Here is a 23,689-nt window from a genome sequence, read left to right as displayed (position 1 = left end):
GGCCAGTGGTCACTCCAGAGACACTGGTCACACTGGAAGGAGAGTTTGGAAGCTAACCAAGCACTTTCTTAGACGCCTTTAATAGGCTAGTCCCGCTAACTCGACGATGTCTGTACCTATGTATCTGAAGTTGTTGCCCCCAGAGAAGGTGCAGACACACCCACCATAACTCGGTGTCGACTGGGAGGCTGCGAGCGCCTCCCCTGGTTCTTGGGGAGCTGCTGTCAGCTTGATTTGAGCGAAGGGCCTTTGGGGGCTTCACAGCCGGCAGGTGTTTCTTCTCCATCTGGCTTTGTGATTGGTGATGGAGAATAACGGCAACGGACTGAATGGGTGGATTTTTTAACTAAAAAAAATCAGTCTCACATCAGTGTAACTATTGATTTGGGGCCTAAACAGTCATGCTCTGGCTCCACTTGTTAATCTGAATAACTGAATTTGAAGTTGGCTGAAGAAAGCAAAGACTTCATGTATTACAATCTCTCCTGAGGAAACAAAAGAACTCATGACCTAGTTCAGGAAATTGCAGCCCGACAGGAGGATGAGATGAGAGATGCGAGGGCCTGTCTCGGCCACAGGACTGTGGGGCTCCCATGCTCGCCAATTTAGAATTCGAACAGAAATAAGGAAGGACCCAAATTGCTCCACTTTTGGACTCTCTGGGTCTTTGTGTGAGGACCTGAGTGGATGTGACAGAGTTCCATGTGGTGGGCACATGCTGGCTTTGGGTTCCTGGGTACTTGTTAGAAGACACCAGCTTTGGCCTCATTACATGCCCCTGATCAGCATTTAGGCCATTTTTTCACGAGCATCACTGACAGCTGCCTAAAGCAGAGTACAGATGGAATAACTTGGGGGTTTTCAAAGACAGAGCGGCCCCCAGTGCACCCAAGAGCTGTGCGTATTCATTCACCAAGAACTGCTCAGCTCTGTGAACACACTGCTCTAAATGGGAGAGAATGCTGCTGTGTGGCAGGCGAGCTGGGTTGGAAAAATTGGAAGGTGGAGGAGCTAATAGGTTGGATCATACTATTTTTATCATCTCAGGAGAATCAATCATTTATTATTCCTGCTTCTTGCTGTTCTGAATTAACTTGAAGGATATAAAGTGTCACTGTTGGAGATGAGCAGGTATTGCTTCAACTGCTATGTGCATGTGATCAGTTACCGCCTTGGGACGTGACTGTGGAATGCAAGGGCAGGGCCTGGCATTTCCCCTCGATTCTGGAATTATAAAGAGTAACAGGATCACAGACACTGGATCTCACATAAACTCTGACCATGTCAGGTCCTGAAAAGTGTTTTCAGTAAATAATAACCTTTTTAGGTTACTGTAACAGTAAGCATCTTCCTCCAGGTGCTCTGGCAGCATGTTAGGGACACGTGCCCAGAGAGAGATCTGGGGTCTGCCTCATGCCACCCCAGCGTTGCTGGTTCCCAGGAAGAGAAGCCTGTTTCACCAGGCGAACACTCTGCATCTCGCATCTGGTGTAATAAGAGCCTTGAAGACAGAGAAAAAGCTGAGCACGTGCTGAGCGACTGTGGGCACGTGCAACACGCCCTGTAGGCCCAGACGCTCCAATCCTTCCAGGTGGCTCTGAGCAGCTCGACAGCCCTGCAGCTCCGGCTCCCACCCCATGCAGTGACTTCACCCCTGTGGGGAGACTGTCAGCTGTTAGCACTGAGACTGCCCAGGATGGCCGCTGTCCCCTGACGTGGCTAATGGAGGTGACAGTCACTGCAGGCCATGGTGAGGGGAGAGGGGAAAGCAGTGAGCCATGTGGTAATGGTGGCATGAGAGCGCCAACCACGACTGAAGGTTTCGGGGACAGGGCCTGGGGTAGGACTCATCACGTGCAGACTTTTCATTCTGCTACAGAACGACTCAGACCGTGTTCCCTCCAGCAAGGGGCTGAGATGTGGAGCCCAGGGAAGGAAGCCTCTGGCCATGCTCAGGCTTCCCCAGGACCTCATGGGAGGCTGAGGAGCAGGAAACCTTGCTTCACCTTTTCACCAGCCCCTTGAGGGTGAAGCCACTGCTTGGAAAACCTTAAAAGTTCAACCCAGGTTTGTCTCCAGAACTCTGCTTAAACCAAAGGTGGCACTTGCTCCTGGAAGGGCTGTGAGGGGCCACAGTGGATGCTGTGCGATCAGAGAGCTCTGAAAGGGCTGAGGAGAGGCGCTTGCCCCTCCCTTCGTACATCTCTTCTTGAGGGGCTGCATGTGTAGGGAAATTTGGAGGGGGCCTATGGGCAGCCCAGTTCCGACGGGCATTCGGAGGACAGGCACAGAAAGAAAGGAGATCTCTCCATACCTTCATCTCTTCCTCCATCTCTGACATTTTCCGCTCCAAGGCTCGCCTCTCCTGTTTAAAAACAATGGGACCGTTGACCATATAAATGGATTTAGAAGGGAGTCCAAAGGCTGCCCCCCCACCTGCCATGAGCTCAGCAGCTCCTGACTCAGGCAGACCTTCTGGGAGATTCCAGCATCATCTGATCCTGCCCCTGAGGGCTGGAAGGGCATCACTGATAAAGTCACACTGCCATGCCTGCATCTCCTGTCAGACTCTTAGAGTGTATCTGTGGAAGCAACTTGCTGATATGCAAACAGATTGCGACCAGGGCACTCTGAGCCATTCTGTGGAGGCTGACGAGTTCGTGGAATTTCAGATGACCTTGCTCTCTCTTAACAAAAAGACTTCATGTCTTCAGTAATGCTCCCCCAGATTCCTAGGGAAGGGCTTCCCTCCTGATGGGGAGCAGATGGCGAGCAGGGAAGCAGACGCCATCGCCTAACGAAGAAACAGCTCCCCTCCTCCTCGTCCATCGTGCTCTCGCAGCAACTGACGCCTGATTAGCCTGAACCCAAGGAAGCTTCTCTCATCAGATGAGATGCCAAGGAGGCTTTGTCACAGGCCAAGGGAATAAAATGCAAAACTTAGCTGCCTTCCAAATTAAACAAGAGAGACGGGAAAATATTATACCCTGAGGGTCAAGTCAAAGCTAGGGTTCCTCAATAAATCTGAGTTTTCCCAATCCACGGATGTCACATCCCAGAAACATATTCTGAATGCCGTCGTCGGGAAGAGGTCACTATTGAACCAGAAACCCTCCCCCCAGTCAGAGTGAGCGAAAGGTTCTGCTGGCTCATATTTCAAGTCTTCAACCTAAATCCACGGCAGAGGGTCCTGCTGAAAGCTGCCTTTCTGTTCAAGGTGATGGGAAGGGTGGAGACTGTGGACCTCGGGGGCGGGGGGGGGGGGGGGGGGGGGGCGCAGAGAGGGAGAGAGAAAGAGGGAGAGGAGGGAGGGAGGGGAGAGGGAGGGAGGGGGTGCGCGTGCGCATGTGCGTGCAGCTCTGCCCAGAGCAGAACCACCTACGAGATGGCCTTCCAAGGACTCCTCCCACCCAAGGCTGGAAGATGTGGACAGTACTGTCTGTCTGAGGAAGCCAGAGGAGCAGCAATCACACTGCTGTCCAGAGTCAGACAGAAAGAATTTATTATCGAGCCGGCAATGGAATGTGGCAGAGCTCCCGCCTTCCTAAGACAAACTTTTTCCGTTGGCATGAACAACAAAGTTAGAAAAACTCAGAAAGAAGAGATGAAACAGAGGAAAGAGAGACACACATACCCGTTTCTCCACCTCCAGCATTGACGATCGGTCAGAGGTCTTCTCCTGTTTCTGCTGGTGCACAGGGGAGGAAAACAGTTGTCACTTAAGTTGTCTCAGGCTAGCAGGAAGCCCAGTCCGGGCCAGCTTCACCACTGGACATCCAGAACCAGACGTCAGGGCTCCGCGCTTTCCCCAGAGCAGGGTGCCTGGCAAATAGATGCTGACAGATCTCTAAGCCTAACATCGCAGCCTCTTTGGAGCCTTGGGACTCCCCCAGGGAGGGGAGGCAGCCACGGTGCTGCCCGAGACTCACAACCGTCACAGTACAAAGACGACCCCACAGCACACACACACACACTCGCGAGCTCTTCAGGGCACCTTGCACCCATCCCCGAGGAAATGGAAAGGGGCTTTTCTTCTCGAAAAGGCTGGAGACTCATGAGCTTGAGTGTCTCCCCACGGCACTCCTACGCAGTCTTTCCACTCGGCTCCTTCTGTTTTGGGAACTGAGGCTGCCTTTCTTTGACGACGGTGGCTTCCGCAGGTGCGTGGGCTTCCAGGGTTCTCTGGAGCCCATTCATGGGATCTGCCACGCTTTGAACAGAACATTCCACTTTTATCTGTTTTATATATTAGGCCTCTAGATAAGGTAAGATTTGAATAGAAGGTTATAACTTTATTTTAGATCATCTTTGGCTGTCAATATAAATTTTGCAGAGGGGCTAAAAAGACTTAGCCACTAAGAGCTAAAAAGTAGACTAACTTCAGGGAAGGACTCTTAACAGGGAATGGAAATGACCCTCAAGTTCCTCTCGGCCTTGGCATTACAGAACTGACAGTTTCTCACATTCAACAGACAGTTAATAAGTACAGGGTGATTGTTTTTATTTTCCCTAGTACCACTCACAGACAACATTCAGTAAATACAAAAACTATGCTGGTCTTCTTGCAGGGTTTTTCCCCAAAAAACTATGGAATCGCTAGAACTAACAGTAAAACTCAGATTTCTGGCTCCTGCCCTGCGCTTTCACCCCTGTTCTGAAGGTCATGGCCACCTGCCTTCCCAGCATCTCCTGGGCAGCAGAAGGAAAGAAAAGAGGGAGACGCTGCCCTGCGGCGTGTCTGCAACCTGGGCTGGAGGCAGAGAGGCCACCATGTTTCACGGTCCTCAGTTCACGTCTGCAAAGAACTAGGACAGGTTTTTTAAAAGCCTAACCCCCGTGGAGCTTGGGCGAACTTCCACGTGAAAACACCATGTGTGTCCATGTGGTAACTGTCTCCACACAAATGTGTAAGGCTGACAGGCCCTCCTCCCTCCACTGTCCTGCCAAACATGAACTCCATTTTTGGTAAATAGTAGAGACTTGGTTTGTAGCACCGCTATTTCTTCTGAATTTCAATTACTTGTATTTGGCAAAATTAAGTATATTCTGACATACCCAGCAAAGCAGTTGGCTGGAAAGTAAGCGCTTTTCCCAGCGACTAGAAGAGCTGATCTTATCTGCAAGGCCTGTGTGCAAGTCAGTGCAGCAGCTTGTTAGGCTGCTCACTGCTCTGAAGCATGGGCTGGCAGAAAAGCCGAGAACCCTGAAGGTCAGGAGCTGCGCTGTCAGGAGCCCCTGCTGAGGACAGAGTGGGCAGCAGGCGAGACGGGTCCTCCCTGGTTCCTCACCTGACTGCTGCCTACAGCGCTGAGACAGCCCCAGCAACACTCGACGAGAACCAGGCTAAGATCCATCTCTTAACCACTGCCCACTCGTGGCCTCACACATCTCTTGAGGGTGAATAAGACATTTGCCTGGCTCAGTAATTTAATGTCAAAAGAGCCCCTGAAGTTTATTTAGTCCATCCCCCTGCCTTACGGCCATGAGTGTGTGAGTTTTCTTTTTAGATGGAGAGACCCACATTCCTTGTTCCACTGAATCACTCAGGCCCAGCTGTCATCTAAGCTGTGGTAGGTCTCAGAAGTCCCGAGTACAGGGCCATGTCCAGCAATTCTGACCAAGCAGAAGGGCTGCCTCTGCCGCGGACGGGCAGCTCGCAGGATAGGCCTCCGCTCTGCAGGAAGTGCAGGTGTCCTGCTGGCCCCCGTGCAGCCCTGTGGTGCTGTCCTCCTAGTGTTGGCGCCCCTGCTCATCCCATTCCAGAGGGGCTGACACAAGTTGTGCAGAGGGTACTTAACCACGCCTGCCCCCCACACCCGTGGACTCAGTACTGTATGATCCTAGCTGTTCAGTCTTCCCTTTTGCATTATAGCATATGGCCAGAACAACGAGCTATCCCTGGTTTTCATTTATGCCTTCCTAGGAAAGAGTCATTTTTACCTTAGATCAGCTTTCAAAAGTCTTAGTCCCCAGGCATTCCAGGAGGGCAACAACTCCACGGGTTTCCTGTTAGCTTAGCGATAACCTAAGACAGCACTTGCTTTGGCTTTTAGCTGCAGGGTGTGTTTCACTGTGACAGGGTTATGACCTCTAGGACCCTCTGCAGTGTCACCTAATTAAATCAGGCCTGGAGGCAAGAGGAAATGGTTTACATGGTCTTCCTGCCACTAACGTTCTTTATTCCCAGGTTGAAAGGCAATGGCGGCTTGGGGAGGTAACAGGTCACAGGACGGAATCTTTGCTTTGGGACTTAATCCCACGTTCTAACAAGACCTTCTTCTTTGATTTATCCTACAACCTCAGCAAACCACTTATTTTTCAAGGGCAAATTTGCTACGTCTCTGCACTAGGTTTAACAACGTCGTGTGTATCCCTCTCTGGGAGGTGACGTGAATCACAATGAATAAGACAGGAGATGCTGCCTAGGACTCAGCGTAGAGCACTGGTTTGCCTTCCTACTCAGAAATATGTAGATAATCCACATTAAAGGTGGGCACTCGGGCCACCAGGAACTGTTCACTCAACTATCAAGTTTTGATCTTAAGTTAAATGCTGACGGAACCCTGACATCGAGTTAGAGTCCAGGAAGCTTCCCTCTCCCCGCTCTGAGGGCCGGTCTTGACTCCGTCTCTCGCCCCACCTCTCAGGCCCCCAGTCAGTCTGCCCCGCACTGTCCCCTGCCCCTCCTCTGCCTTCCCCCCCTCACCTGGGCCATCTTCTCGAGCTTGGACTTTATGTCTGCGAGCTCCAGCTGGGCCTCCTGAAGTTTGGTTTTCAGCTTCTGGTTTTCGGTCAGGGCACTCTCGTAGAGCTGGGGGAGGCGACAGAGAGAAGCAGGTCACCTACTCGCAGGGCTCCCAGAATTCCAGACTCACACAGTTTCATCATGTGAGAACGCCCAGGGCCCTCCGTCCCAAACCCCCACTGTGGGGCACATGGAGAGAACGGAAGAGTCTAGGCAAAAAAAGGAGACATCCAGGAGACAGAAAACATGCAGCCGACTGGCCTCCTGCTTCTTAAACCAGTGAGGTCCCAGTGCTGAACACAAAGAAGGATGCTCTAACTTCAACGGTGCTATCTCTGGGGGAAAAAAGGGTCGTTCCATTTTCTCCTATGTCGTATTTGCATTGCTTAAAAATGCAGTTTCCCATACAAAAAAGAACTATTTTTTTAGAGCCAGCCTAGTGTGCCTATTGATTTTAGTCAAGTTCTACTTAACAAAAACGCTTTTTCCTGGCATCTCAGGCACTTGAAAGGAAAGGTTTTCAGGTCTGCCCCTGAAGCCAGGTACTCTTCTGCAAGAACCAAAGGAAATGAACTGTGAAGTGACTTCAAGCCCCTCCCAAGCAGACGATGACGATGAGGATGATTTACTGTCACCAAGAGTATCTGGTCGACAGCACAGGGTCTCACTGAAACACGTGCTCGTCAGAAAGATCAGTCTTCCAAACCATTCTCCGGGGTACAGACAAACAGCAGTGCTCTCATTTCCCTTTTTGCAATTCTTAATCCTTATCTTTTCCTATACCTCTAAATATCTGATTCCAGGCTTATACTTACTGCACTAAAAACAAAACAGGAAGAGGTCTTTATTTAGCTGGTAGAGAGTGGAGCAAACCAAGAAGCCTGAAAGGAGCTGGTTGTCACTAGTGTCACACAAGTGCCTTTTCTTCTGCTTCATCAGAACTATGCCCATGTTTCCACACAGGGGAAAAGGCGAAGAGGTTTACATGCTGGAACCCAAGAACAGGAAAACTGAAAAAAGACCCCACTTTTTTGTAGTCCCTGTTGCTGTCCTCTTCCACACGGCTGGTCAGGCTGGCCAGACGGGCCTCCCGGGCCTCCCGGCGGGCTCTCGCTGAGGCCCGGTCGCCGTAAGAATCACTGGGCGTAGGGTTGCTACCTCCTGACTCCAACCTGTGGGAGACAATTAAAGGCAGAAACTGGCTTTGAGAGCAAGGAAGTGGGGGAAGGCACTACCCAAGGTCGTCTGATCCTTTCTAAGAAGCACTCGAGAGCTCTGCCCAGAACAGCGCACATTCCTTTCTCGAGGCTCCCTCAGCCAGCCTCTGGGACCTCAGGGCCTGCTGCGCCAGCCTTGAGCAGGAGGCTGCCATGTGCCAAGAATGAAGCTTATTTGAAAAACTGGTGGTTTGGATCCATGTGCTGACTTAAATCTTAGAGCTTTTCAAGTTAGTTTAGGGTTGAATGTCTTCCCTCAAGAGTGTGCTTTTGAAAGCAGAAGTTTCTTGGATTTCAATGGCTCTTAGAAAATGATTCCAGTGAACTGTCAAGGAATCAGAAACATATGGACTTGGAGTTCCGAGCTGGAGGCTGAGTGGGGCAGGAATGGCAACAGGGCATGGTACACCTCAGGGGCACCGCCACCGAGCCCAACAGCCAGTTTCCTAGCCTCCATCTCTGCTCCACATCAAGACTGTAATTAGGACTGCTGCATCTTCTAGCAATGGAGTCTCAGACTTGACGGTGGTTCTATTTCCAGTATTGGTGAGTTCATTGGTGTAAGTGGACAGCTGTCATCCTGGTCCTTAACACTGGTTCATATTTTTTTGGGATTTTGCTTTTTCCAAACTAGAATGTGGCACATGAGGCTGCTATGTACCACCCCGTCCCGCAGCCCTTTCCCACAGCTGTGGAACTCTGTCTCTCACCTCTGGCCTGTGGCAGCCAGTGCCAGAGGTGGGGGTGGGAACTGAAGTAAGCACTAGAAGAGGGGAGAGGCGGAGAGGCTGACACAGGGAGGCAGAGGCATGGTCCCTAGTGACATCGGTGCCACTCTTCCTTAGAGAGATGCCAATCCTACTACATTTCTACAGTGTTCCTTTTCTTCTTGTACTTCTTTTTTTCTTTAATTTTGTAACTAGAAATCTTGTTACTGACTTTCCTGATTACAAAGCAATACGATGCTTGTAGAAAAATTTAAGCACCACTAAATTTAAGTAGCACTAAAATAGGAAGTGCAAGTCACCCCACAATCCTGCCCAAGAAAGCAGCATTGTGAACCGTTCAGGTCACATCCTCGCAGGATGCTGACGTGTAAATATGGTAACACTCTACACGTTTCTATAAATAACATTAGATCCACAGACTACTGTCTAACTCTTCCTCCTCCCCCTCCCTACACTGGTCACAAGGGTGTGGGCATCTCACCAGGTTAGGACAAGTAGATCTGCCTCATTTTTCTTTAAACGACTACATGGTCTTCAGCTGTATGGCTGTGAGATAATTTAATCCTCCACTGACAGACCCTCAGATTGTCTTGAAATTTTTAGCTACTATAAATAAGGCTACAGTGACAAGACTTGTCTATAAATCTCAGTGCATTCGTCCAATTATTTTCTTAGGATAAAATCTTAGAAGTGGAACTGCTTGGTCAAGGGATAAACACATTTTCAGTGCTGAAACACATATTGCCATACTGCCCTCCAGAGAGTGTTAATCCTTTCCAATGCAACAGGACAAATACCTCATTGTCGTTACTTTTACTATTTTTAATCACTAGGGAGGGTTAACATGTCTGGTTATTTATCTCTCTTTGTTTCTGAATTGCCTACTCACAGCCTTTGTTCATCTTTTTCTTGTTGCATTGTGGGAGTATCCTATATAGTAGGGCTTTTAAAACTAATGTTGGTTGCAAATATTTTTTCCCACTTAACTTTTTATCTCTGTTTATGGTGTCTTTTACTAGACAGGATTTTAAATTTGATATAGTTATAACCGCTGATTGTTGCCTTTATGACAGCACGTGTGGGAAGGTCTTTCTATGAGGATTATGAACATTCTCAGCTGTCATCCCTCTGAAGTCTGGGTTTTTGGTTTTGTTGGTGTGGCTGGAGGGAAAGGTCCATTTCCCCAAGTGGGGTGAACCATCCCAACAATCACTCGCTGAAGAACTCTTTATTAAGTGGAAACGTCACCTTGTACACAGGACTTTTTTGGGGCTACCTACTGTGTTCCATCGTTCTCTTTTTTGAGCTAGTACTTCACTGCTTTTTTTTTCTGGGAAAGATCCGCCCCCAGCTAACGTCTGTTGCTAATCTTTCCCTCTCCTTTTTCCTTCCCCGAATCCATGGCCCCAGTACCTAGCTGTATACTCCAGCTGAAGGCCCTTCTAGTCTATGTGAGCCGCCAGCACAGCATGGCTCCTCACGGACGGGTGGTGTGGTTCCAAAGAGGAGGACGTGGAACTCTAACCACCAGGCCACATCATGGCTCCTCACGGACGGGTGGTGTGGTTCCGTGCCCGGGAAACGAACTCTAACCACCAGGCCACAGCATGGCTCCTCACGGACGGGTGGTGTGGTTCCGTGCCCGGGAAACGAACTCGGGCCGCCAAGGTGGAGGACGTGGAACTCTAACCACCAGGCCACAGCATGGCTCCTCACGGACGGGTGGTGTGGTTCCGTGCCCGGGAAACGAACTCGGGCCGCCAAAGTGGAGGACGTGGAACTCTAACCACCAGGCCACCAGGGCTGGCTCAGTACCTCACTGCTTTAATCACTAAAGTTTTACAGAATATTTTGAGGTCTGTAGGCAAGTCTCTTTTCATAAATGGCCATTATAATGTAACTGAGTTCACAAAAAGTTAACTATAGAAAAATACCACTCTCTAACAATTTTGTAAAACTAATTTTCCGCTAGGTTCGATATAAATTATTTATCCTCAGCTGGTGCCTGGCAGGGGAGTAAGCAGAGGAAGAATACATGCAAGCTTGTGTACCTTGAAATATATTAATAAGGTAGAACCAGCTCAATTATCAAACCAAGTATGAGACTCATTTGTGCTATGCCATCCCACTGACTCTATCTTTCCCAATCTCTTCTTAATTTCTCCATCAGAGGAACAGTGGAAGACAAGTGATTCAAACTTTTGGCTCCACAGTCTCTAGTATTAATTTTACTCTTCAGAAAGATCAGTTTTGTCCCCTTAGATACTAGGTGAAAAGTTACAGATGATCATGCTGCAAACTCTGATATGTTTAATTTTTCAGCAATTGCAAAACAGGTCTTTAGTTCATTGAATATTATTACGAGCACCATCTGGTACAAGGAATTGTGTTGGATCCACTATGAAATGATAGCATCTAAACTCAGGCTCAGTTCAGGCATCTAGTCAGCAATGAAGTCTCTCCCGAACCACCAGCTTAGGTTAACTGCCTCTTCTCTCTGCTCACGTGCCTACGCCCACTTTCACGTGCGCACTGACTACACCCTACTGAAGCGATCTGTCTGTGCAGTCGTCTGTAAGCTAAGTGAAGGTGAGGGCAGCCTCTTACTCATGCTGCTGCCCTAGCACCTGGCAGCATCTGGCACACTGGTGCTTTAGGAAAAGCAACGCAGTGGAAGCATACAGAATGGACCGGAGGGAGGAGGTCTGGTGGCTGTGGAAATAATAAGGACGGACAGGGTGTGAGAAATACTACTAAAGCATATAAAGCTAAGTTTAATGAGACATGCATCCACTGACAAGTATTAACTAAGCATGCATATAAAATGGGAAGGTTCTTACCTAGAAAGTCTTTCATGCTAGAGAAAGGAAGAGACAAAACAAAAACAAAACCAGCGTTAGCAAGGGACTGATACTTCTTATTTCCATTTGTAAATGCACTTTTTAAACCAGATGTCTCAACTTCACAGTTGGAGGCACAGGTGTGATTCAGCTGGACGGCACAAAGGCCCCTCAGCCCCAGCTCGCGCTCTCTGGACCCGACTCACCAGACTGCAGGCTTTGGGGAGAACACCTCGTTAACCCCAAGTCAGCAGGACATAAACCCATCAGAAACTGTGCCCCGACCCCTGAAACCCGTAAGCTGTGCTTGTGTGGTAGGAGTGACTGACCTCCTGCGACATTCAGCCTCCCCGGGGCTCAGCACCTGTTCCGTCAACGTCCTGCAGCTCACAAACCCCCAGCCCTGCCCTGAGTGAACACTGCAGTTACCAGTACTAAACTCAGGACAGCTCCCGGCTTTCTCCCTGACCTCCAGTGAAAGCGGAGGGGTGAGGAGCGTGGGAGGGGGAGCCCATCCTAGTCCCTGGGATGTCAGTAAAAAAGCGAAAAGATAGGGGCTGGCCCCGTGGCCCAGTGGTTAAGTTCGCGCACTCCGCTGCAGGCGGCCCAGTGTTTCGTTGGTTCGAATACTGGGCGTGGACATGGCACTGCTCATCAAACCACGCTGAGGCAGCGTCCCACATGCCACAACTAGAAGGACCCACAATGAAGAATATACAACTATGTACTGGGGGGCTTTGGGGAGAAAAAGGAAAAAAAACAAAATAAAATCTTAAAAAAAAATTTCAAAAAAAAAGCGCGAAAAGATAGAAAGGTACTCTGTCTCAGAAGAAAGGAGCTGATTCTTCTCCTTTAGTCGGTATGCAACACAACAACAAAAATTATCATGTCTGTGTTTTACATTTATTTATTTATTTTTTTGAGGAAGATTAGCCCTGAGCTAACATCTGCTGCCAGTCCTCCTCTTTTTGTTGAGGAAGCCTGGCCCTGAGCTAACATCCGTGCCCATCTTCCTCTACTTTATATGTGGGACGCCTGCCACAGCATGGCTTGATAAGCGGTGCCATGTCCACACCTGGCATCCGAACCAGTGAACCCTGGGCCGCCGAAGCGGAGCACGTGCACTCAACTGCTAGGCCACCGGGCTGGCCCCTAATTTCATTTTTTAATCACAGATGACCTTTATTCTCTTATCTCTGCTTTTTTTTAAACAAAGAACTCAGGTAAATAAAAATTCAGCTGATTTGAATGTATTTATTTTCTCTTTCGAGGTGTTAAAGAATAACAAAATCCTCAAGCACAGACAAAAGGAGGAGAGGAACAAGGACCCAATAATTGACGAAATGAATCCTGGAGCCACGGAGGAGTCACTCGGTGACACTGCTTTGTTGGAGCACTGAGCAGTGCCTGGGAGCCACTGGTCTGTCAACACAGCCTCACTGTCCAGGAGTGTGTGCACAGCACGTCTGGCCACAGAGGGACTGGACACACACCTTTCCAACAGGTGGCTTTCTCCATGGAATTCTCTCTCTAAATCGGGGTTACAGTCATCAGAATTCTCTCATGTACTTTTTCAAAACAGACACATTCTAACCTCACTCCTGGAAGTCCTGTCAACAGGTCTAGAGAGGGCTCCATCACTGTATTTTCAAAAAGCCCCCCAGCGACTCTGCTGTGCAGCCCTGGTGAAGCACCAGTGGACTAACCCAGGCTTTTCAATGTGAAGACAGGCCCCATTTGAGACGGAGGAGTCAATAAGAAAAGAACATGGTGTATCTTTAACATTCTCATAGACTTGGAGATGAGCATCCTAAAACTTTCACATCTGGAATTCAGGAATTTTCCTGTCTCATTTATAACTGGTCTTCCATAAGAGTCATATGCATATCCCGCACTATCAACTACTACTTTATCAATATTAACTAAGGTTTTTTTCTCTTACTTCAAGTCTTTTTTCAAAGAAGCAACTAAATTCTAGCCAACTCTCCAGAATTACTTAATATGTAAAAATGCTTCAAGTGTACTCAAGTGAAACTGAGACGCCAGGGTGTTGGCTACGCCCACTCACCAGCTTTGTGATAAGATCCAGTCTTTACAGCATCTTGGTGACTTACAATTCACAACCCAGGAAAACTAAATTGTGACGTGCCAAAGTTTTGTGATTAACTGAGACCAAACACCATTCTAGCAAACGCCAAGGGTCTACTGAATTAAGGAGCCCACTGTGCAGAGCCCTGCAGGGGAAGCACCAAGGAAGAACAAGCAGGATGAGCTGCATGGCAGAGCCAGGAGAGCACCATGGACATAACTAACAAGCTCATCTGAAGCCACGCAGCGGAAACATGTGAGCAAGTGCTACGGGAGGTAACAGTCGCAACCAGCGGGCTCCAGCTGGGAAGGTTTCCTAAAAGAAATGAATTCTGAGAAGGGGATGTTAGAGAAGTACAAACACACACACACACACATATTTAAAAAAACATATTGTTATGGGAGGTTTTCCTAAAATGTCCCTGTCTGTGATCAATCCACTATCTCATTCCCAGTTACACCCAGTGCCTACGGTGCCAGAACATGACAGGTGCTCCATAAACACTGAGCTGAACTGTTAACATTTCTAGGAAGGTGTGTGACGGCCTTGGCGAGATCTGAGCTCTAATTTCTGCTCTGCCATCTTCTAGCCATGTGACCTTGGGCAAGTTACCACTTTCTCTTACAGTAAGAATTAAATGTGATAACTACGAGGAAACCCAATCTTAACATGTCAGCTTCCTCCCCTGCTCCTTGCCCTTTCGCTTTTTAGTTGTAAAAATACTGCATTGGCTGTTGATGCTGGTTAGAGCAGCACGTTAACTTAGGACCTTTGATACGGAGAACTGAGCTCGCATGCAACCAAATGAGATAACCATTTGGGAGACCACTAGCTTTCTCTTGCTGCTTTGAGGCAGAACCACCTTTTTCAAAGGACATTATCTTTATGGGGAAACCATTCTTGATGGTCTCTCCAAAGATAAATGGTGTACACTCTGTCCTAGGTATGGAAAATGACCCATTGCTCATCAAACTGGTCTGCCTTGTCCCTTCTTTTGCTTCCTGCTACTGAAACATAAGCCCCCTTCTGCATGGTGTACACAGACTGAAGCCTGATTAACTTACTGACAAATCAGGTCTGTTAACTGACTTTATTATTCCTAAAATGTGCGACCTCACTTGAAAATGTTTTAGTTTCCTCTTTGTAAATATCTAATTTTTTGCGTAAGATTTTAACTACATCCTCAGCTTTAAATTCTGCCATGTAGACTGTGGCAGTTGCCTCTACAGAGAAGAAACAGTTTTCTTTTCACTAAGACAGGAAAATTAGGATTTTACCAGGCATCAGTCTCAGCTATTACATATATATATCAAAGCATGCTAATCATTTCCATTGACTTACTCCTATAAGAATGACATGTCATTAACCTTTTTCATTTAGAATGGTCTGGAAGTACTATGAGGCTATTTATGCCCTGTCATCACAACATAAAGTTCTCAGACATGTGACAGTATGGTATGGCTGTGCAGACTGCACGGCTTCCACTGAGGAGAGTGATGTAGTATGCAAACACTTAAAAAACACAAAGAATAGGTTAGCACTATCAAGCAGCAATCAGAAAAACCCCAGGGGTTCCTGGATATGAAAAGGCAGATCCCACAGGGTTTTCAAGAGGCCTGAATTAATTTTCCCATTATGACAGCACGTGGAGGAAGGTGAAGCCAGTGGAGCTCACACCTGTGATTGCCGTGTCAGCTCCTGCCCCTGTGGGTGACCGCAGGAGACACTTCCTAAGGAAGCTGGGGAAAGACATTCATTTCTGCTTGCCAGGAGTAACTAAAAGCAAATATCACAGTCTGCTGTTTATCATTTTTTAAGGCATGTTAAGATCCCTGTTATCGATTTCTTTTGGGGTGAATTTTTATAAAAATGTGTAGGTGGTGAGTGCTCTGGCAGACAAGACAGCAGACAAGGCACCGAGACCCAGCGATCAGAGGAAACAGGACTTCCAGGTGCATCCTCCATCTTTCCTCACGACTTCTAACACCCTAGCCTTTACCTGACTTTTGGATCTACCAGGAACCCTTGGGATTTTTTATTACTGCCTTCAAGGCTAGCCTTAGCTGTGTCCTGGGAAGGTCAACCCCAACAATTAGAGGAAAGCATATAAACCTCATGCAACGAGATCTGGATGCAGGAAGGTAACACAGTTACCACAATGCGAACAGCATTATTTCAAAGAAGGAAGACGACTGGGACTTGTAAAGGAGGTGGTGTTCTCGCTGGGACGGAAGTGGTTTCCTTCAAGTCTCTCAGCCGAAGAAGAGTGTTCCTACAGGCTGGAAGGCACAGTAGCTTAAATGTACACAGGACTTAGGGTTCAATTCCCTGGCTTCTGATAAACTGGGCTTACTTAGGTTTTTAGATCACACTTCCTGATTTTCACTGGTGGAATACCTCTAGAAACTATGGTCTTGCTTGGCCTCTTGCTATCCTAGATAATCTGGGGTTTGATGAAAACACACAGTTATTTAGAGAGAGAAAAATTGGGGTTTCTTGGGTAAAAGGTGCAGAGGTGCTGAACTGATGGAGGAGACTTAACTCCCAACTTTTCCTCTTCATCCTGCTCTCTCTCAGACTGAGTGCAGTTCACCGTACGGCTGACGCTGCTTCTCGTTCTAAAGTGCTGACGGCCAACCCCACAGGGAGACCGCTGAGCGAGTCTGGAGAACGGGTGTTCGCCTTGGCGGTCTCAGAACAGGGAGCCAGGAAGCGACACCAAAAGAGGCAGAACGCAGGCTGGGGAAAGGAATCTGAAGGTTCTCCCAGAGAAGATTCCAAGAGGTCGGCCTAGCAGGCAGGAAACAAGGCGACATCCCAGAACGGAGGGCTCAGGGACTCTGGCCAAAGCTATGATCTTTTGGAGGCTAGGAATGTGGGCTCCTCTTACCGACATTCTGGGAATGGCCCCATCCTCCCCTGCAAGCTCGTTCTTTCTTTTAAGAACAGAACAGTTACGCTTCCTCTACTCTTTACGGAGGGTCTGAACCACTTATCTGACGTGATGACATCATAGACTGTAGAAAAGGCATGAGTCTTCTACCCAGTCTGCAGGTTAACACACAAATGTGTTGGATCACGTGCTCTAGTCAGGAAGTCTTAGAAGGAACTTCTGGAAATGTTTCGTTGAAGACTGCTGTTCCACCTTCTATCAAAGACAAGTGACTCCTGGCCATTAAGATGAGACGCTGCTGAGTCTGAAGGAGACAGATTACTTTCACAGCCTTTGTGGCCCAATTTGGGGCAACAGATACTGTGAATGGAACTCTGGAGCAGAAGAGACTAAAAGCTGCTCAGAAACCAACATGAACACACAAAGTAGAAATAAAAAGAGTGACTAGCCAGATAGACCATAGTTTAAAAGTGCTCCAAAACCAAGAGGCAGGCTCCTTCCTTCCATACCTCTTGAAATTCTCCCATAACAGTCTCATTGGTCGGGCCCTGTTTCTCATAAAAGAACAGAGTGAAGGGCACCATTAATTCAGATGGCAATCCTGGAGAGGGACAGGAACCAGGCTGGTTTTGATTTGTGAAATGTGTAGGGCTCTCAAAACACCAGAGACTGGCTTACAAAAATCTCTACAAAAGCTTTTAACTTGGAAGTTATTGGGAGTTCAGGAAGGCATATAATTAAAACCAAACTCTTTTGACCAAGTTTAAAATAAAATTGTGGCTCTGGAAAGCTGGGCCCAAGGGAAAGGAAGGAGACCAAATCACATGTCTACTGCCAGGACCGAAACGGGTCTAACTTATGTTCCTTTGGAGTTAGGGCCTGACCCCACAGTGATGGGAAAAAATCTCCTATTTACATTTTCCCTAAAGAGGGACTAAGCAGAAAGAACATTTTGCATCATGTTCTCGTGCACTAGCTGAGCCAGGGGAAACAATCTCAGCTATTCTGGGATGGCCTACAGAGAACCAGCCTTCCCCTCCCGCGTTCTCAGATTAGCGACTGCTGATGAACGAGCCAACGATGCGAGTGCGGCTGCAGTGAGGACCTCGCGCATTTTCGGGGCTGCTGCAAACCTAATCATTTGAGTTAACTGAAAACTAATATAATTTTCTAACTTTCTGAGTTTGAGAATATTCTGGTTTCCTAGATATGTCTAAGAGAGACAAAGGTTTTCCAGGCTTCGACCTTAAGGGAAGAGTATGCTTCATAACCCAAACAGATGGGGGCCTTGGGAAACTTGAAAGGAGAGTCTACTGGTCTCTAGCTTTGAAACAGACCTTTCTGAGTCTGTACTATTCCAGTAATATATTTGGGGATCCTGCACAATTTGGAAATACATGTGGGGGATGGAATAAAAACTTTCAAGATTTATGCAAAGATTTGAAAGTAGAGGACAGCGACGATGAGGCCTGTATTAGGTGTTTTTTTCCATGTCTAAAAAATTAATATTTCCTTAATATCATCAAATTTTTAATTGCACTAGTTTTCTCTTGCTGCTGTAACAAATTACCACAAATTCAGTGACTTCAAACATGCACTTGCCGTCCCACAGTTCTGTAGGTCAGAGGCCCAGCACGGCTCTACCAGGCTCTCTGCTCAGACCCTGATGGGCAGAGGTCCAGGTGTCTGCTGGCTGGGCACTCCTCTGGAGCTCCGGGAGGAATCTGCCTTTAGGCCCATTCAGGCTGTTGGCAGAATCCACCCACCCACTGTGGTTCTCGGACTCAGGCTGCCCTTTCCTTGTTGGCTCAACTGGTGGCTGCTCCCTGCTCCTGGAGGCTCCTGCATTCCTTCTTCATGCTCATCATGGCCCATCTTCAAGCCAGTGACAGCACACTGAGTCCTTTACACAATGCAAATTTCTCTGGCTTCCCTGTCTGTCATCAGCCAAGAAAGCTCCCTGCTTTTAAGGGCTCATGTAATCAGATCAGGCCCACCTGGAAAAATCTTCCTATCTTTTTTTTTTTTTTTAAAGATTGGCACCCGAGCTAACATCTGTTGCCAATCTTTTTCTTCCCTTCTTCTCCCCAAAGCCCCGCAGTACACAGTTGTATATTCTAGCTGTGAGTGCCTCTGGTTGTGCTATGTGGGACACCGCCTCAGCATGGCCTGACGAGTGGTGCCATGTCCATGTCCGGGATCTGAACCGGTAAAACCCTGGGTCACCGAAGCGGAGCATGCGAACTTAACCACTCAGCCACAGGGCTGGCCCCAAATCTCCCTATCTTAAGGTCAATTGTGCCACATAACATAATCATGGGAGAATTGTCTCATCATATTTATGGACTCTGGAGATTGGGCCAGGACATCTTTGGGGAGCCATTTTAGAAGTTCCAACCACCACAAGGATCCCCCCTAAAAAAAACATGGTCTAGTTTATCTATAACATCCTCAAAGTAGGAAGTGGCCATAATACGAGGCCAATGAGCTGCATTTGGGTGATTACACACATGCAGAATCAGAATAATGCTGCCAGCTCCAACTCATGCTGGGAAAAGCGTGCGTCCATGTGAGCAGGTCTGTGTGCATGAGTATACTTCCAAGAAAGGTCAGCTTTTGAAAGGATTTAATTACATATAACTTCATCAAATTATACTCCTTGATTTGTGTTTACCATACACACGGAACAAAACCAAATAATAACGTCAACATTCCGTTTAATATTTCTGAAAGATCTCACTGCCAGATTGCAATTACACTATCAATTTTTTCCAGTTTTATTGAGAAATAATTGACATATGTCACCGTATGAGGGTGAGGCGCACGGCATGATGGTTTGATTTATGTATATTGTGAAATGACCACAATAGGTTCAGTTAACATCATCTTCTCATATTAATAAAACAAAAAGAAGAAGAGAAAAAAGGAAATGTTCTCCTGTAATGAGAACTCTTAGGATTCACTCTCTTAATACCCCATCAGTTTAATATTGCATGCAGAAATGAGATGATGTAAATGTTACCTCATATATTCTAGTACATCTCACTATTTGAAAGAAAATCATTGTCTATTAAATGATAGAAACAGACTCATCTTTTGTTGTATCTGTAGATCATGCTACCTAAATATTATTGGAATTTTACAGCTCTGTTTTCTATGCAGGCTTGTACCTTTTCTTCATGGATATTCACAGCTTCTGAAGAATTTCTAATTTTTTGGAACTCACAAAATGGAGTTATTGTAGAAGGAAATATATGAATATACTAAGGCCTCCCTAAAATATCCAAGGCAAGCCATTTTATATTTCAAGATCATTCATAAACTCTTATAATGCATAAATACACTTGCAGGCTCAGACATATTCTCTGTTTAGCCTCTCACATGCTGCATACTATCTATGATGAGAATGACCAAAAAGAACGAGTCTCTCTAAAAGTTGTGGCTCTAGCACAGGGGCCACATTTCTCACATTTCAAATACATTGGTACTTTCCCCATGGCTCAGAGTTTTAGGTCCACACTGGTGTGCACAGCCACCTGAAACTACAGTAGCCCATGAAATACATTCAGATGATTCTAAAAACAGGCTGAGTGAACATAGGAGAGAAGCAGCCTGATCACCCCCTCAAAATGTTGTTAGGTTCTGCATATCAGAAGCTGTAAGCTTTAAAGTCTCTAAGTCAGCGTCTGGGTGTCCCCACCACTGTGTCAAGGCTCTTCAGTAGATGTTGCTCTGACTGTCACACTTGCTAGGCATCCAGCTTCCCGAGCCCAAAGGCTGGGAAGAGACGGATGTTTGACCTGGTAAACGTCACTGCCCAGCAGCCTGTCTGGAGGGCAGTTATTTTAATTTCGTTTGGACGAGGCTGTGAATCACAACCTTTGCAAAGGGGTTAGTGAGGCTCTCCAGACCTCACATTTCAAGAAGAAATAAATTCTTGGGAACTAAGCAACATGAGGTAAAACCTTTTACTTCCAAGTAGGTTCCACACAAAGTCAGGGACTTGCTTTGTTCTTAGCTTTTCCTCTTTCTGTCCCCACAGAAACCAAACTCACGTGTCTCAGAGCCACAGACACAGCACGCTGCAATAAAGAGGAATCTGACTGCCTCGGGAAGACCTATGGCTGGCCTCCATTTCAGAAGCGGGGTTCTCTGTGCGTGGCCTCTGACTCCTTCCAGGTGGCCAGATGGGACCGGAGCAGCGAGGTCATCTTAATCAGGCAGCAGCGTTCTTGCTCGTGAGTATTTACGCTAAGTTCCTTTGTGTGCCCAGCTCTGTGAGTGGTACTTGGAGAAATAAAATGGATGTTCACAGAACCTAAGACACGGCCCTCTGATCTCAAAGACTCTTTAGGAGGAAACATAAGCCCAGCCGTAAACCAAGAAGAGAGCAACGCAAGGAGGTGATCAAACCCTAGACTGCCTGGCACATGCAGGGAACAGAGACCAAAGCCGATGCAGGATTTTGGTCTGGCTCCAGGAAGGAACAGGCCTCATGGACACATCGGTCTGGAGTCTCCAAGCTGGGTGGTCATGAAGAAAGACACCTTCTCGGGTGACTTGTAAGAAATGTGGCCCAAGTCGGGACCTTGTTAGGGCCCCCGTTATCCCGAAGTGTTCCTGGCAGCTCTGAAGGATAAAGAACTGAAGCTTTCTCTGATTCTTCCACCAAACAGGACCCTTATAGCCCACGTGTACCCTGAGCCTTCAGATGCACAGAGTTCTTTGGATTTAGGGGGCTAAATTTTGTTCTTAGAGCAAAACGGGTATTTTAAAGTGTAGACTGTTGGGAGAGGAGACACATTTGCAGTTTGTCTGCTTGATCTCTGGCAGGAGACGGGTCCCTCAGACAAGAGAAACCTCAGCAGTCCAGGCTCTTGTAATTCAGAACTTGTTACTGTTTAACAGTCCTGAGTTGAAGCATATCTTTGCACTAGCTGTTTAAAAATTATTTTACAAAGCAAATTAATAGCATAAACCAAACAAGAGAAATGACCTTAAAGGATCTGTTTTTGAGCACTTATAAATGGCTCCAGAGTAAATATTTATGCACAATTAATACACTCACTAAAAGTGATTCTAGATCACAACCTTCACGGTCACAGCAGACCTTTTCTGCTTAGCAGCACTTTTATCATAGATACTTAAAAATAATAAAACTAAATTACACAATGTTATAAAGCATTATAATCCCAATAAAATTACTTGGAAAAAAATAATAATAAAACTATACCTATTTCAAATGATGTAAAATTCTGATTTTTACTAATTTAGACTTGTCTCTTCCTAAATTTTTCTGTGAGGCTTTTCCTCCTTTAAGAAAGGTTTTATTATCACCATCTCTCTTTTCAAAATGGATTCAACAGTCGGGGACGTCAGCAATAACTCGGGAGCTATCTAACAGAGATGGGGTGGTTTCACGTCAGCCACGTGGCTTACCGGTTAAGTACTCTGGCTCCAGCATTTACTTGTTGCATGATCCTGGATAAGCAGTGAACTTCTCTCTGCCTCAGTGTCCCTATAGGTGCAATGAGGGAAATGGTACCTGGTGTTTAAGGCTATCATGAACATTCAATGACAGTAAACGTAGGTGCTTGGTCAGCACCTGGCGTGCAGGAAACGTTCTATAAATATTAGCTGTTGTTACTGCAGTTTTCTGTTTCCCATTCTCTCTCTTGTCCCTCTTTGGTCCTCTGGCTCTGCCAAGCTGGTTGGCTGCAAGAGGAATAAGTTTGAACAAATTCCTTGGCACTCAGGTAAAGGGTTCTGATTATTTGTAGATTTTGGTTATCCAGGCTAATTCCTACTTACCCTTTCTAACCTACCGACATTTAAGGTCATTATTTCACTCTCTGGATAGACACACTCTCGCCCAGATAACCAACCATGTGAAGCTGATTTTGGATATCAACACAAAGATGTGACAGCTCATATCAAAATGCTGCTTTCGTAATGGACGACGATGCTTTTAGTGTCTTTAACCATCTCACTGGGAGAACTCCCGGCATGGTGTAACCAGAGCAGGCCACTGACTCTGGGGCTGTGACGAGAACTCACACCCGAGCTGTGCATAACCATCACCTGCTGCAGAACAGCCAGGTTGAGAACAAAACCAAAAAGGGCGGAGAAAGAAGGGATGGCAGATGAAAGCCAACTCTAGTTGTTCCCCTTTGGTCTTCTGACTATGATTAATCGTCAGCTCACCGAAATATCATGAGATTGAGAAGTAAAAAACAATGCTGAATAATTGGGGAACTTGTTCAAATTTGAAAAGTCAATCCTGGTCACAGAGCTGATTATGTACTGAAAATAAAACTAGAACCCTAAACTCTTCCCTCAACTGACCCTAAACTGACCTCCTAAATTTCTGGATCTGTGAGAACTGAAGCTTTCTACTGTAACATGAAGCTGACTACGAGACTGTCTCTCTGCGTGTGACTCTGGGGGTGGTGACGGGAGAAAGCGCGGGAGCAGCCACACAGCTCCTGCAGCCGTCACCCTGAGGTTCCAGTCTCAGCCCTTTCCTGCCGCCACATCCACCCTGGGACAAGCTCACCGCCCCCACAGCTTTAAGCATAAACCCCACGTTTCAGCCCATAATTTTCCCAAGTTGAATTCAGACCAGTGGCTTTCTGGGCATCACTGTCTGAATACTCCTCTGAAAGTACCACTCACTCAACTTACCCAAAAGTGAAACCACTTCCCACCCAACACCTTTCAGCTGCTGCAACCGCCAACGCAGTGTCGTCACGCCATTTCTGTGGGGTCACCTTACCAGAGATCTGCGGCCATCCTTGACTCTGTCCCTCCCAGGCTCACCCCTGCGCCACTCTGTCAATCCCAAGTCTTGTCAGTTCTGCCCTCTAAGGCTTCTCTGTCCCGTCCCTTACCACTTCCCGCTGCCATCAGGGCCAGCTGCCCTCACGCCCCCAGACCCTCCCTCTACAATCCAGTGTCCATAGCTGCCAGAGAGACTTCTCTGATAGGCAGTTCTGATCACAGCAACCTCACTTCCACTTCCCAATCCTTCATCACAGGCTGACTCCTCAAATCCTCAGAACGACATGCTGAGCCCACACGCTGGGCCGTGGTGCTGTGTCCCGCTCCACTTCCTGCTACACTCCTAAATGTATAGACCTTCCGTCCTAGCCACGCTGATCTGCTGCTCTCGAATAAT

The 23,689-nt window shown here is 47.2% G+C and overlaps 1 protein-coding gene across 23 annotated transcripts in view; it reads right to left on the bottom strand.

Annotated features, from left to right (window-relative positions):
* PPP1R12B (protein phosphatase 1 regulatory subunit 12B) overlaps window positions 1-23,689 on the bottom strand; it is a 205,930-nt gene that overhangs the window by 14,713 nt on the left and 167,528 nt on the right. For 16 of the 23 annotated variants that reach the window (XM_070255901.1, XM_070255900.1, XM_023632646.2 and 13 more), the window contains 5 exons: window positions 11,531-11,547; window positions 7,773-7,917; window positions 6,707-6,811; window positions 3,635-3,688; window positions 2,315-2,365 (listed from right to left, as the gene is read on the bottom strand). In XM_070255901.1, coding sequence (XP_070112002.1) covers window positions 2,315-2,365; window positions 3,635-3,688; window positions 6,707-6,811; window positions 7,773-7,917; window positions 11,531-11,547 — 372 coding nt within the window. Of the gene's footprint in view, window positions 1-1,021; window positions 1,225-2,314; window positions 2,366-3,634; window positions 3,689-6,706; window positions 6,812-7,560; window positions 7,918-11,530; window positions 11,548-19,212; window positions 21,450-21,951; window positions 22,031-23,689 lie in introns of those variants that run through there. The other 7 variants (XM_023632641.2, XM_023632643.2, XM_070255898.1 and 4 more) reach the window with 6 other exon arrangements.

Source organism: Equus caballus, chromosome 30, assembly GCF_041296265.1.
Source record: "Equus caballus isolate H_3958 breed thoroughbred chromosome 30, TB-T2T, whole genome shotgun sequence".
NCBI classification, from domain to species: domain Eukaryota; kingdom Metazoa; phylum Chordata; class Mammalia; order Perissodactyla; family Equidae; genus Equus; species Equus caballus.
Note: the sequence above shows the minus strand (reverse complement) of the source record. Positions and strands in the feature narration are given on the sequence as shown.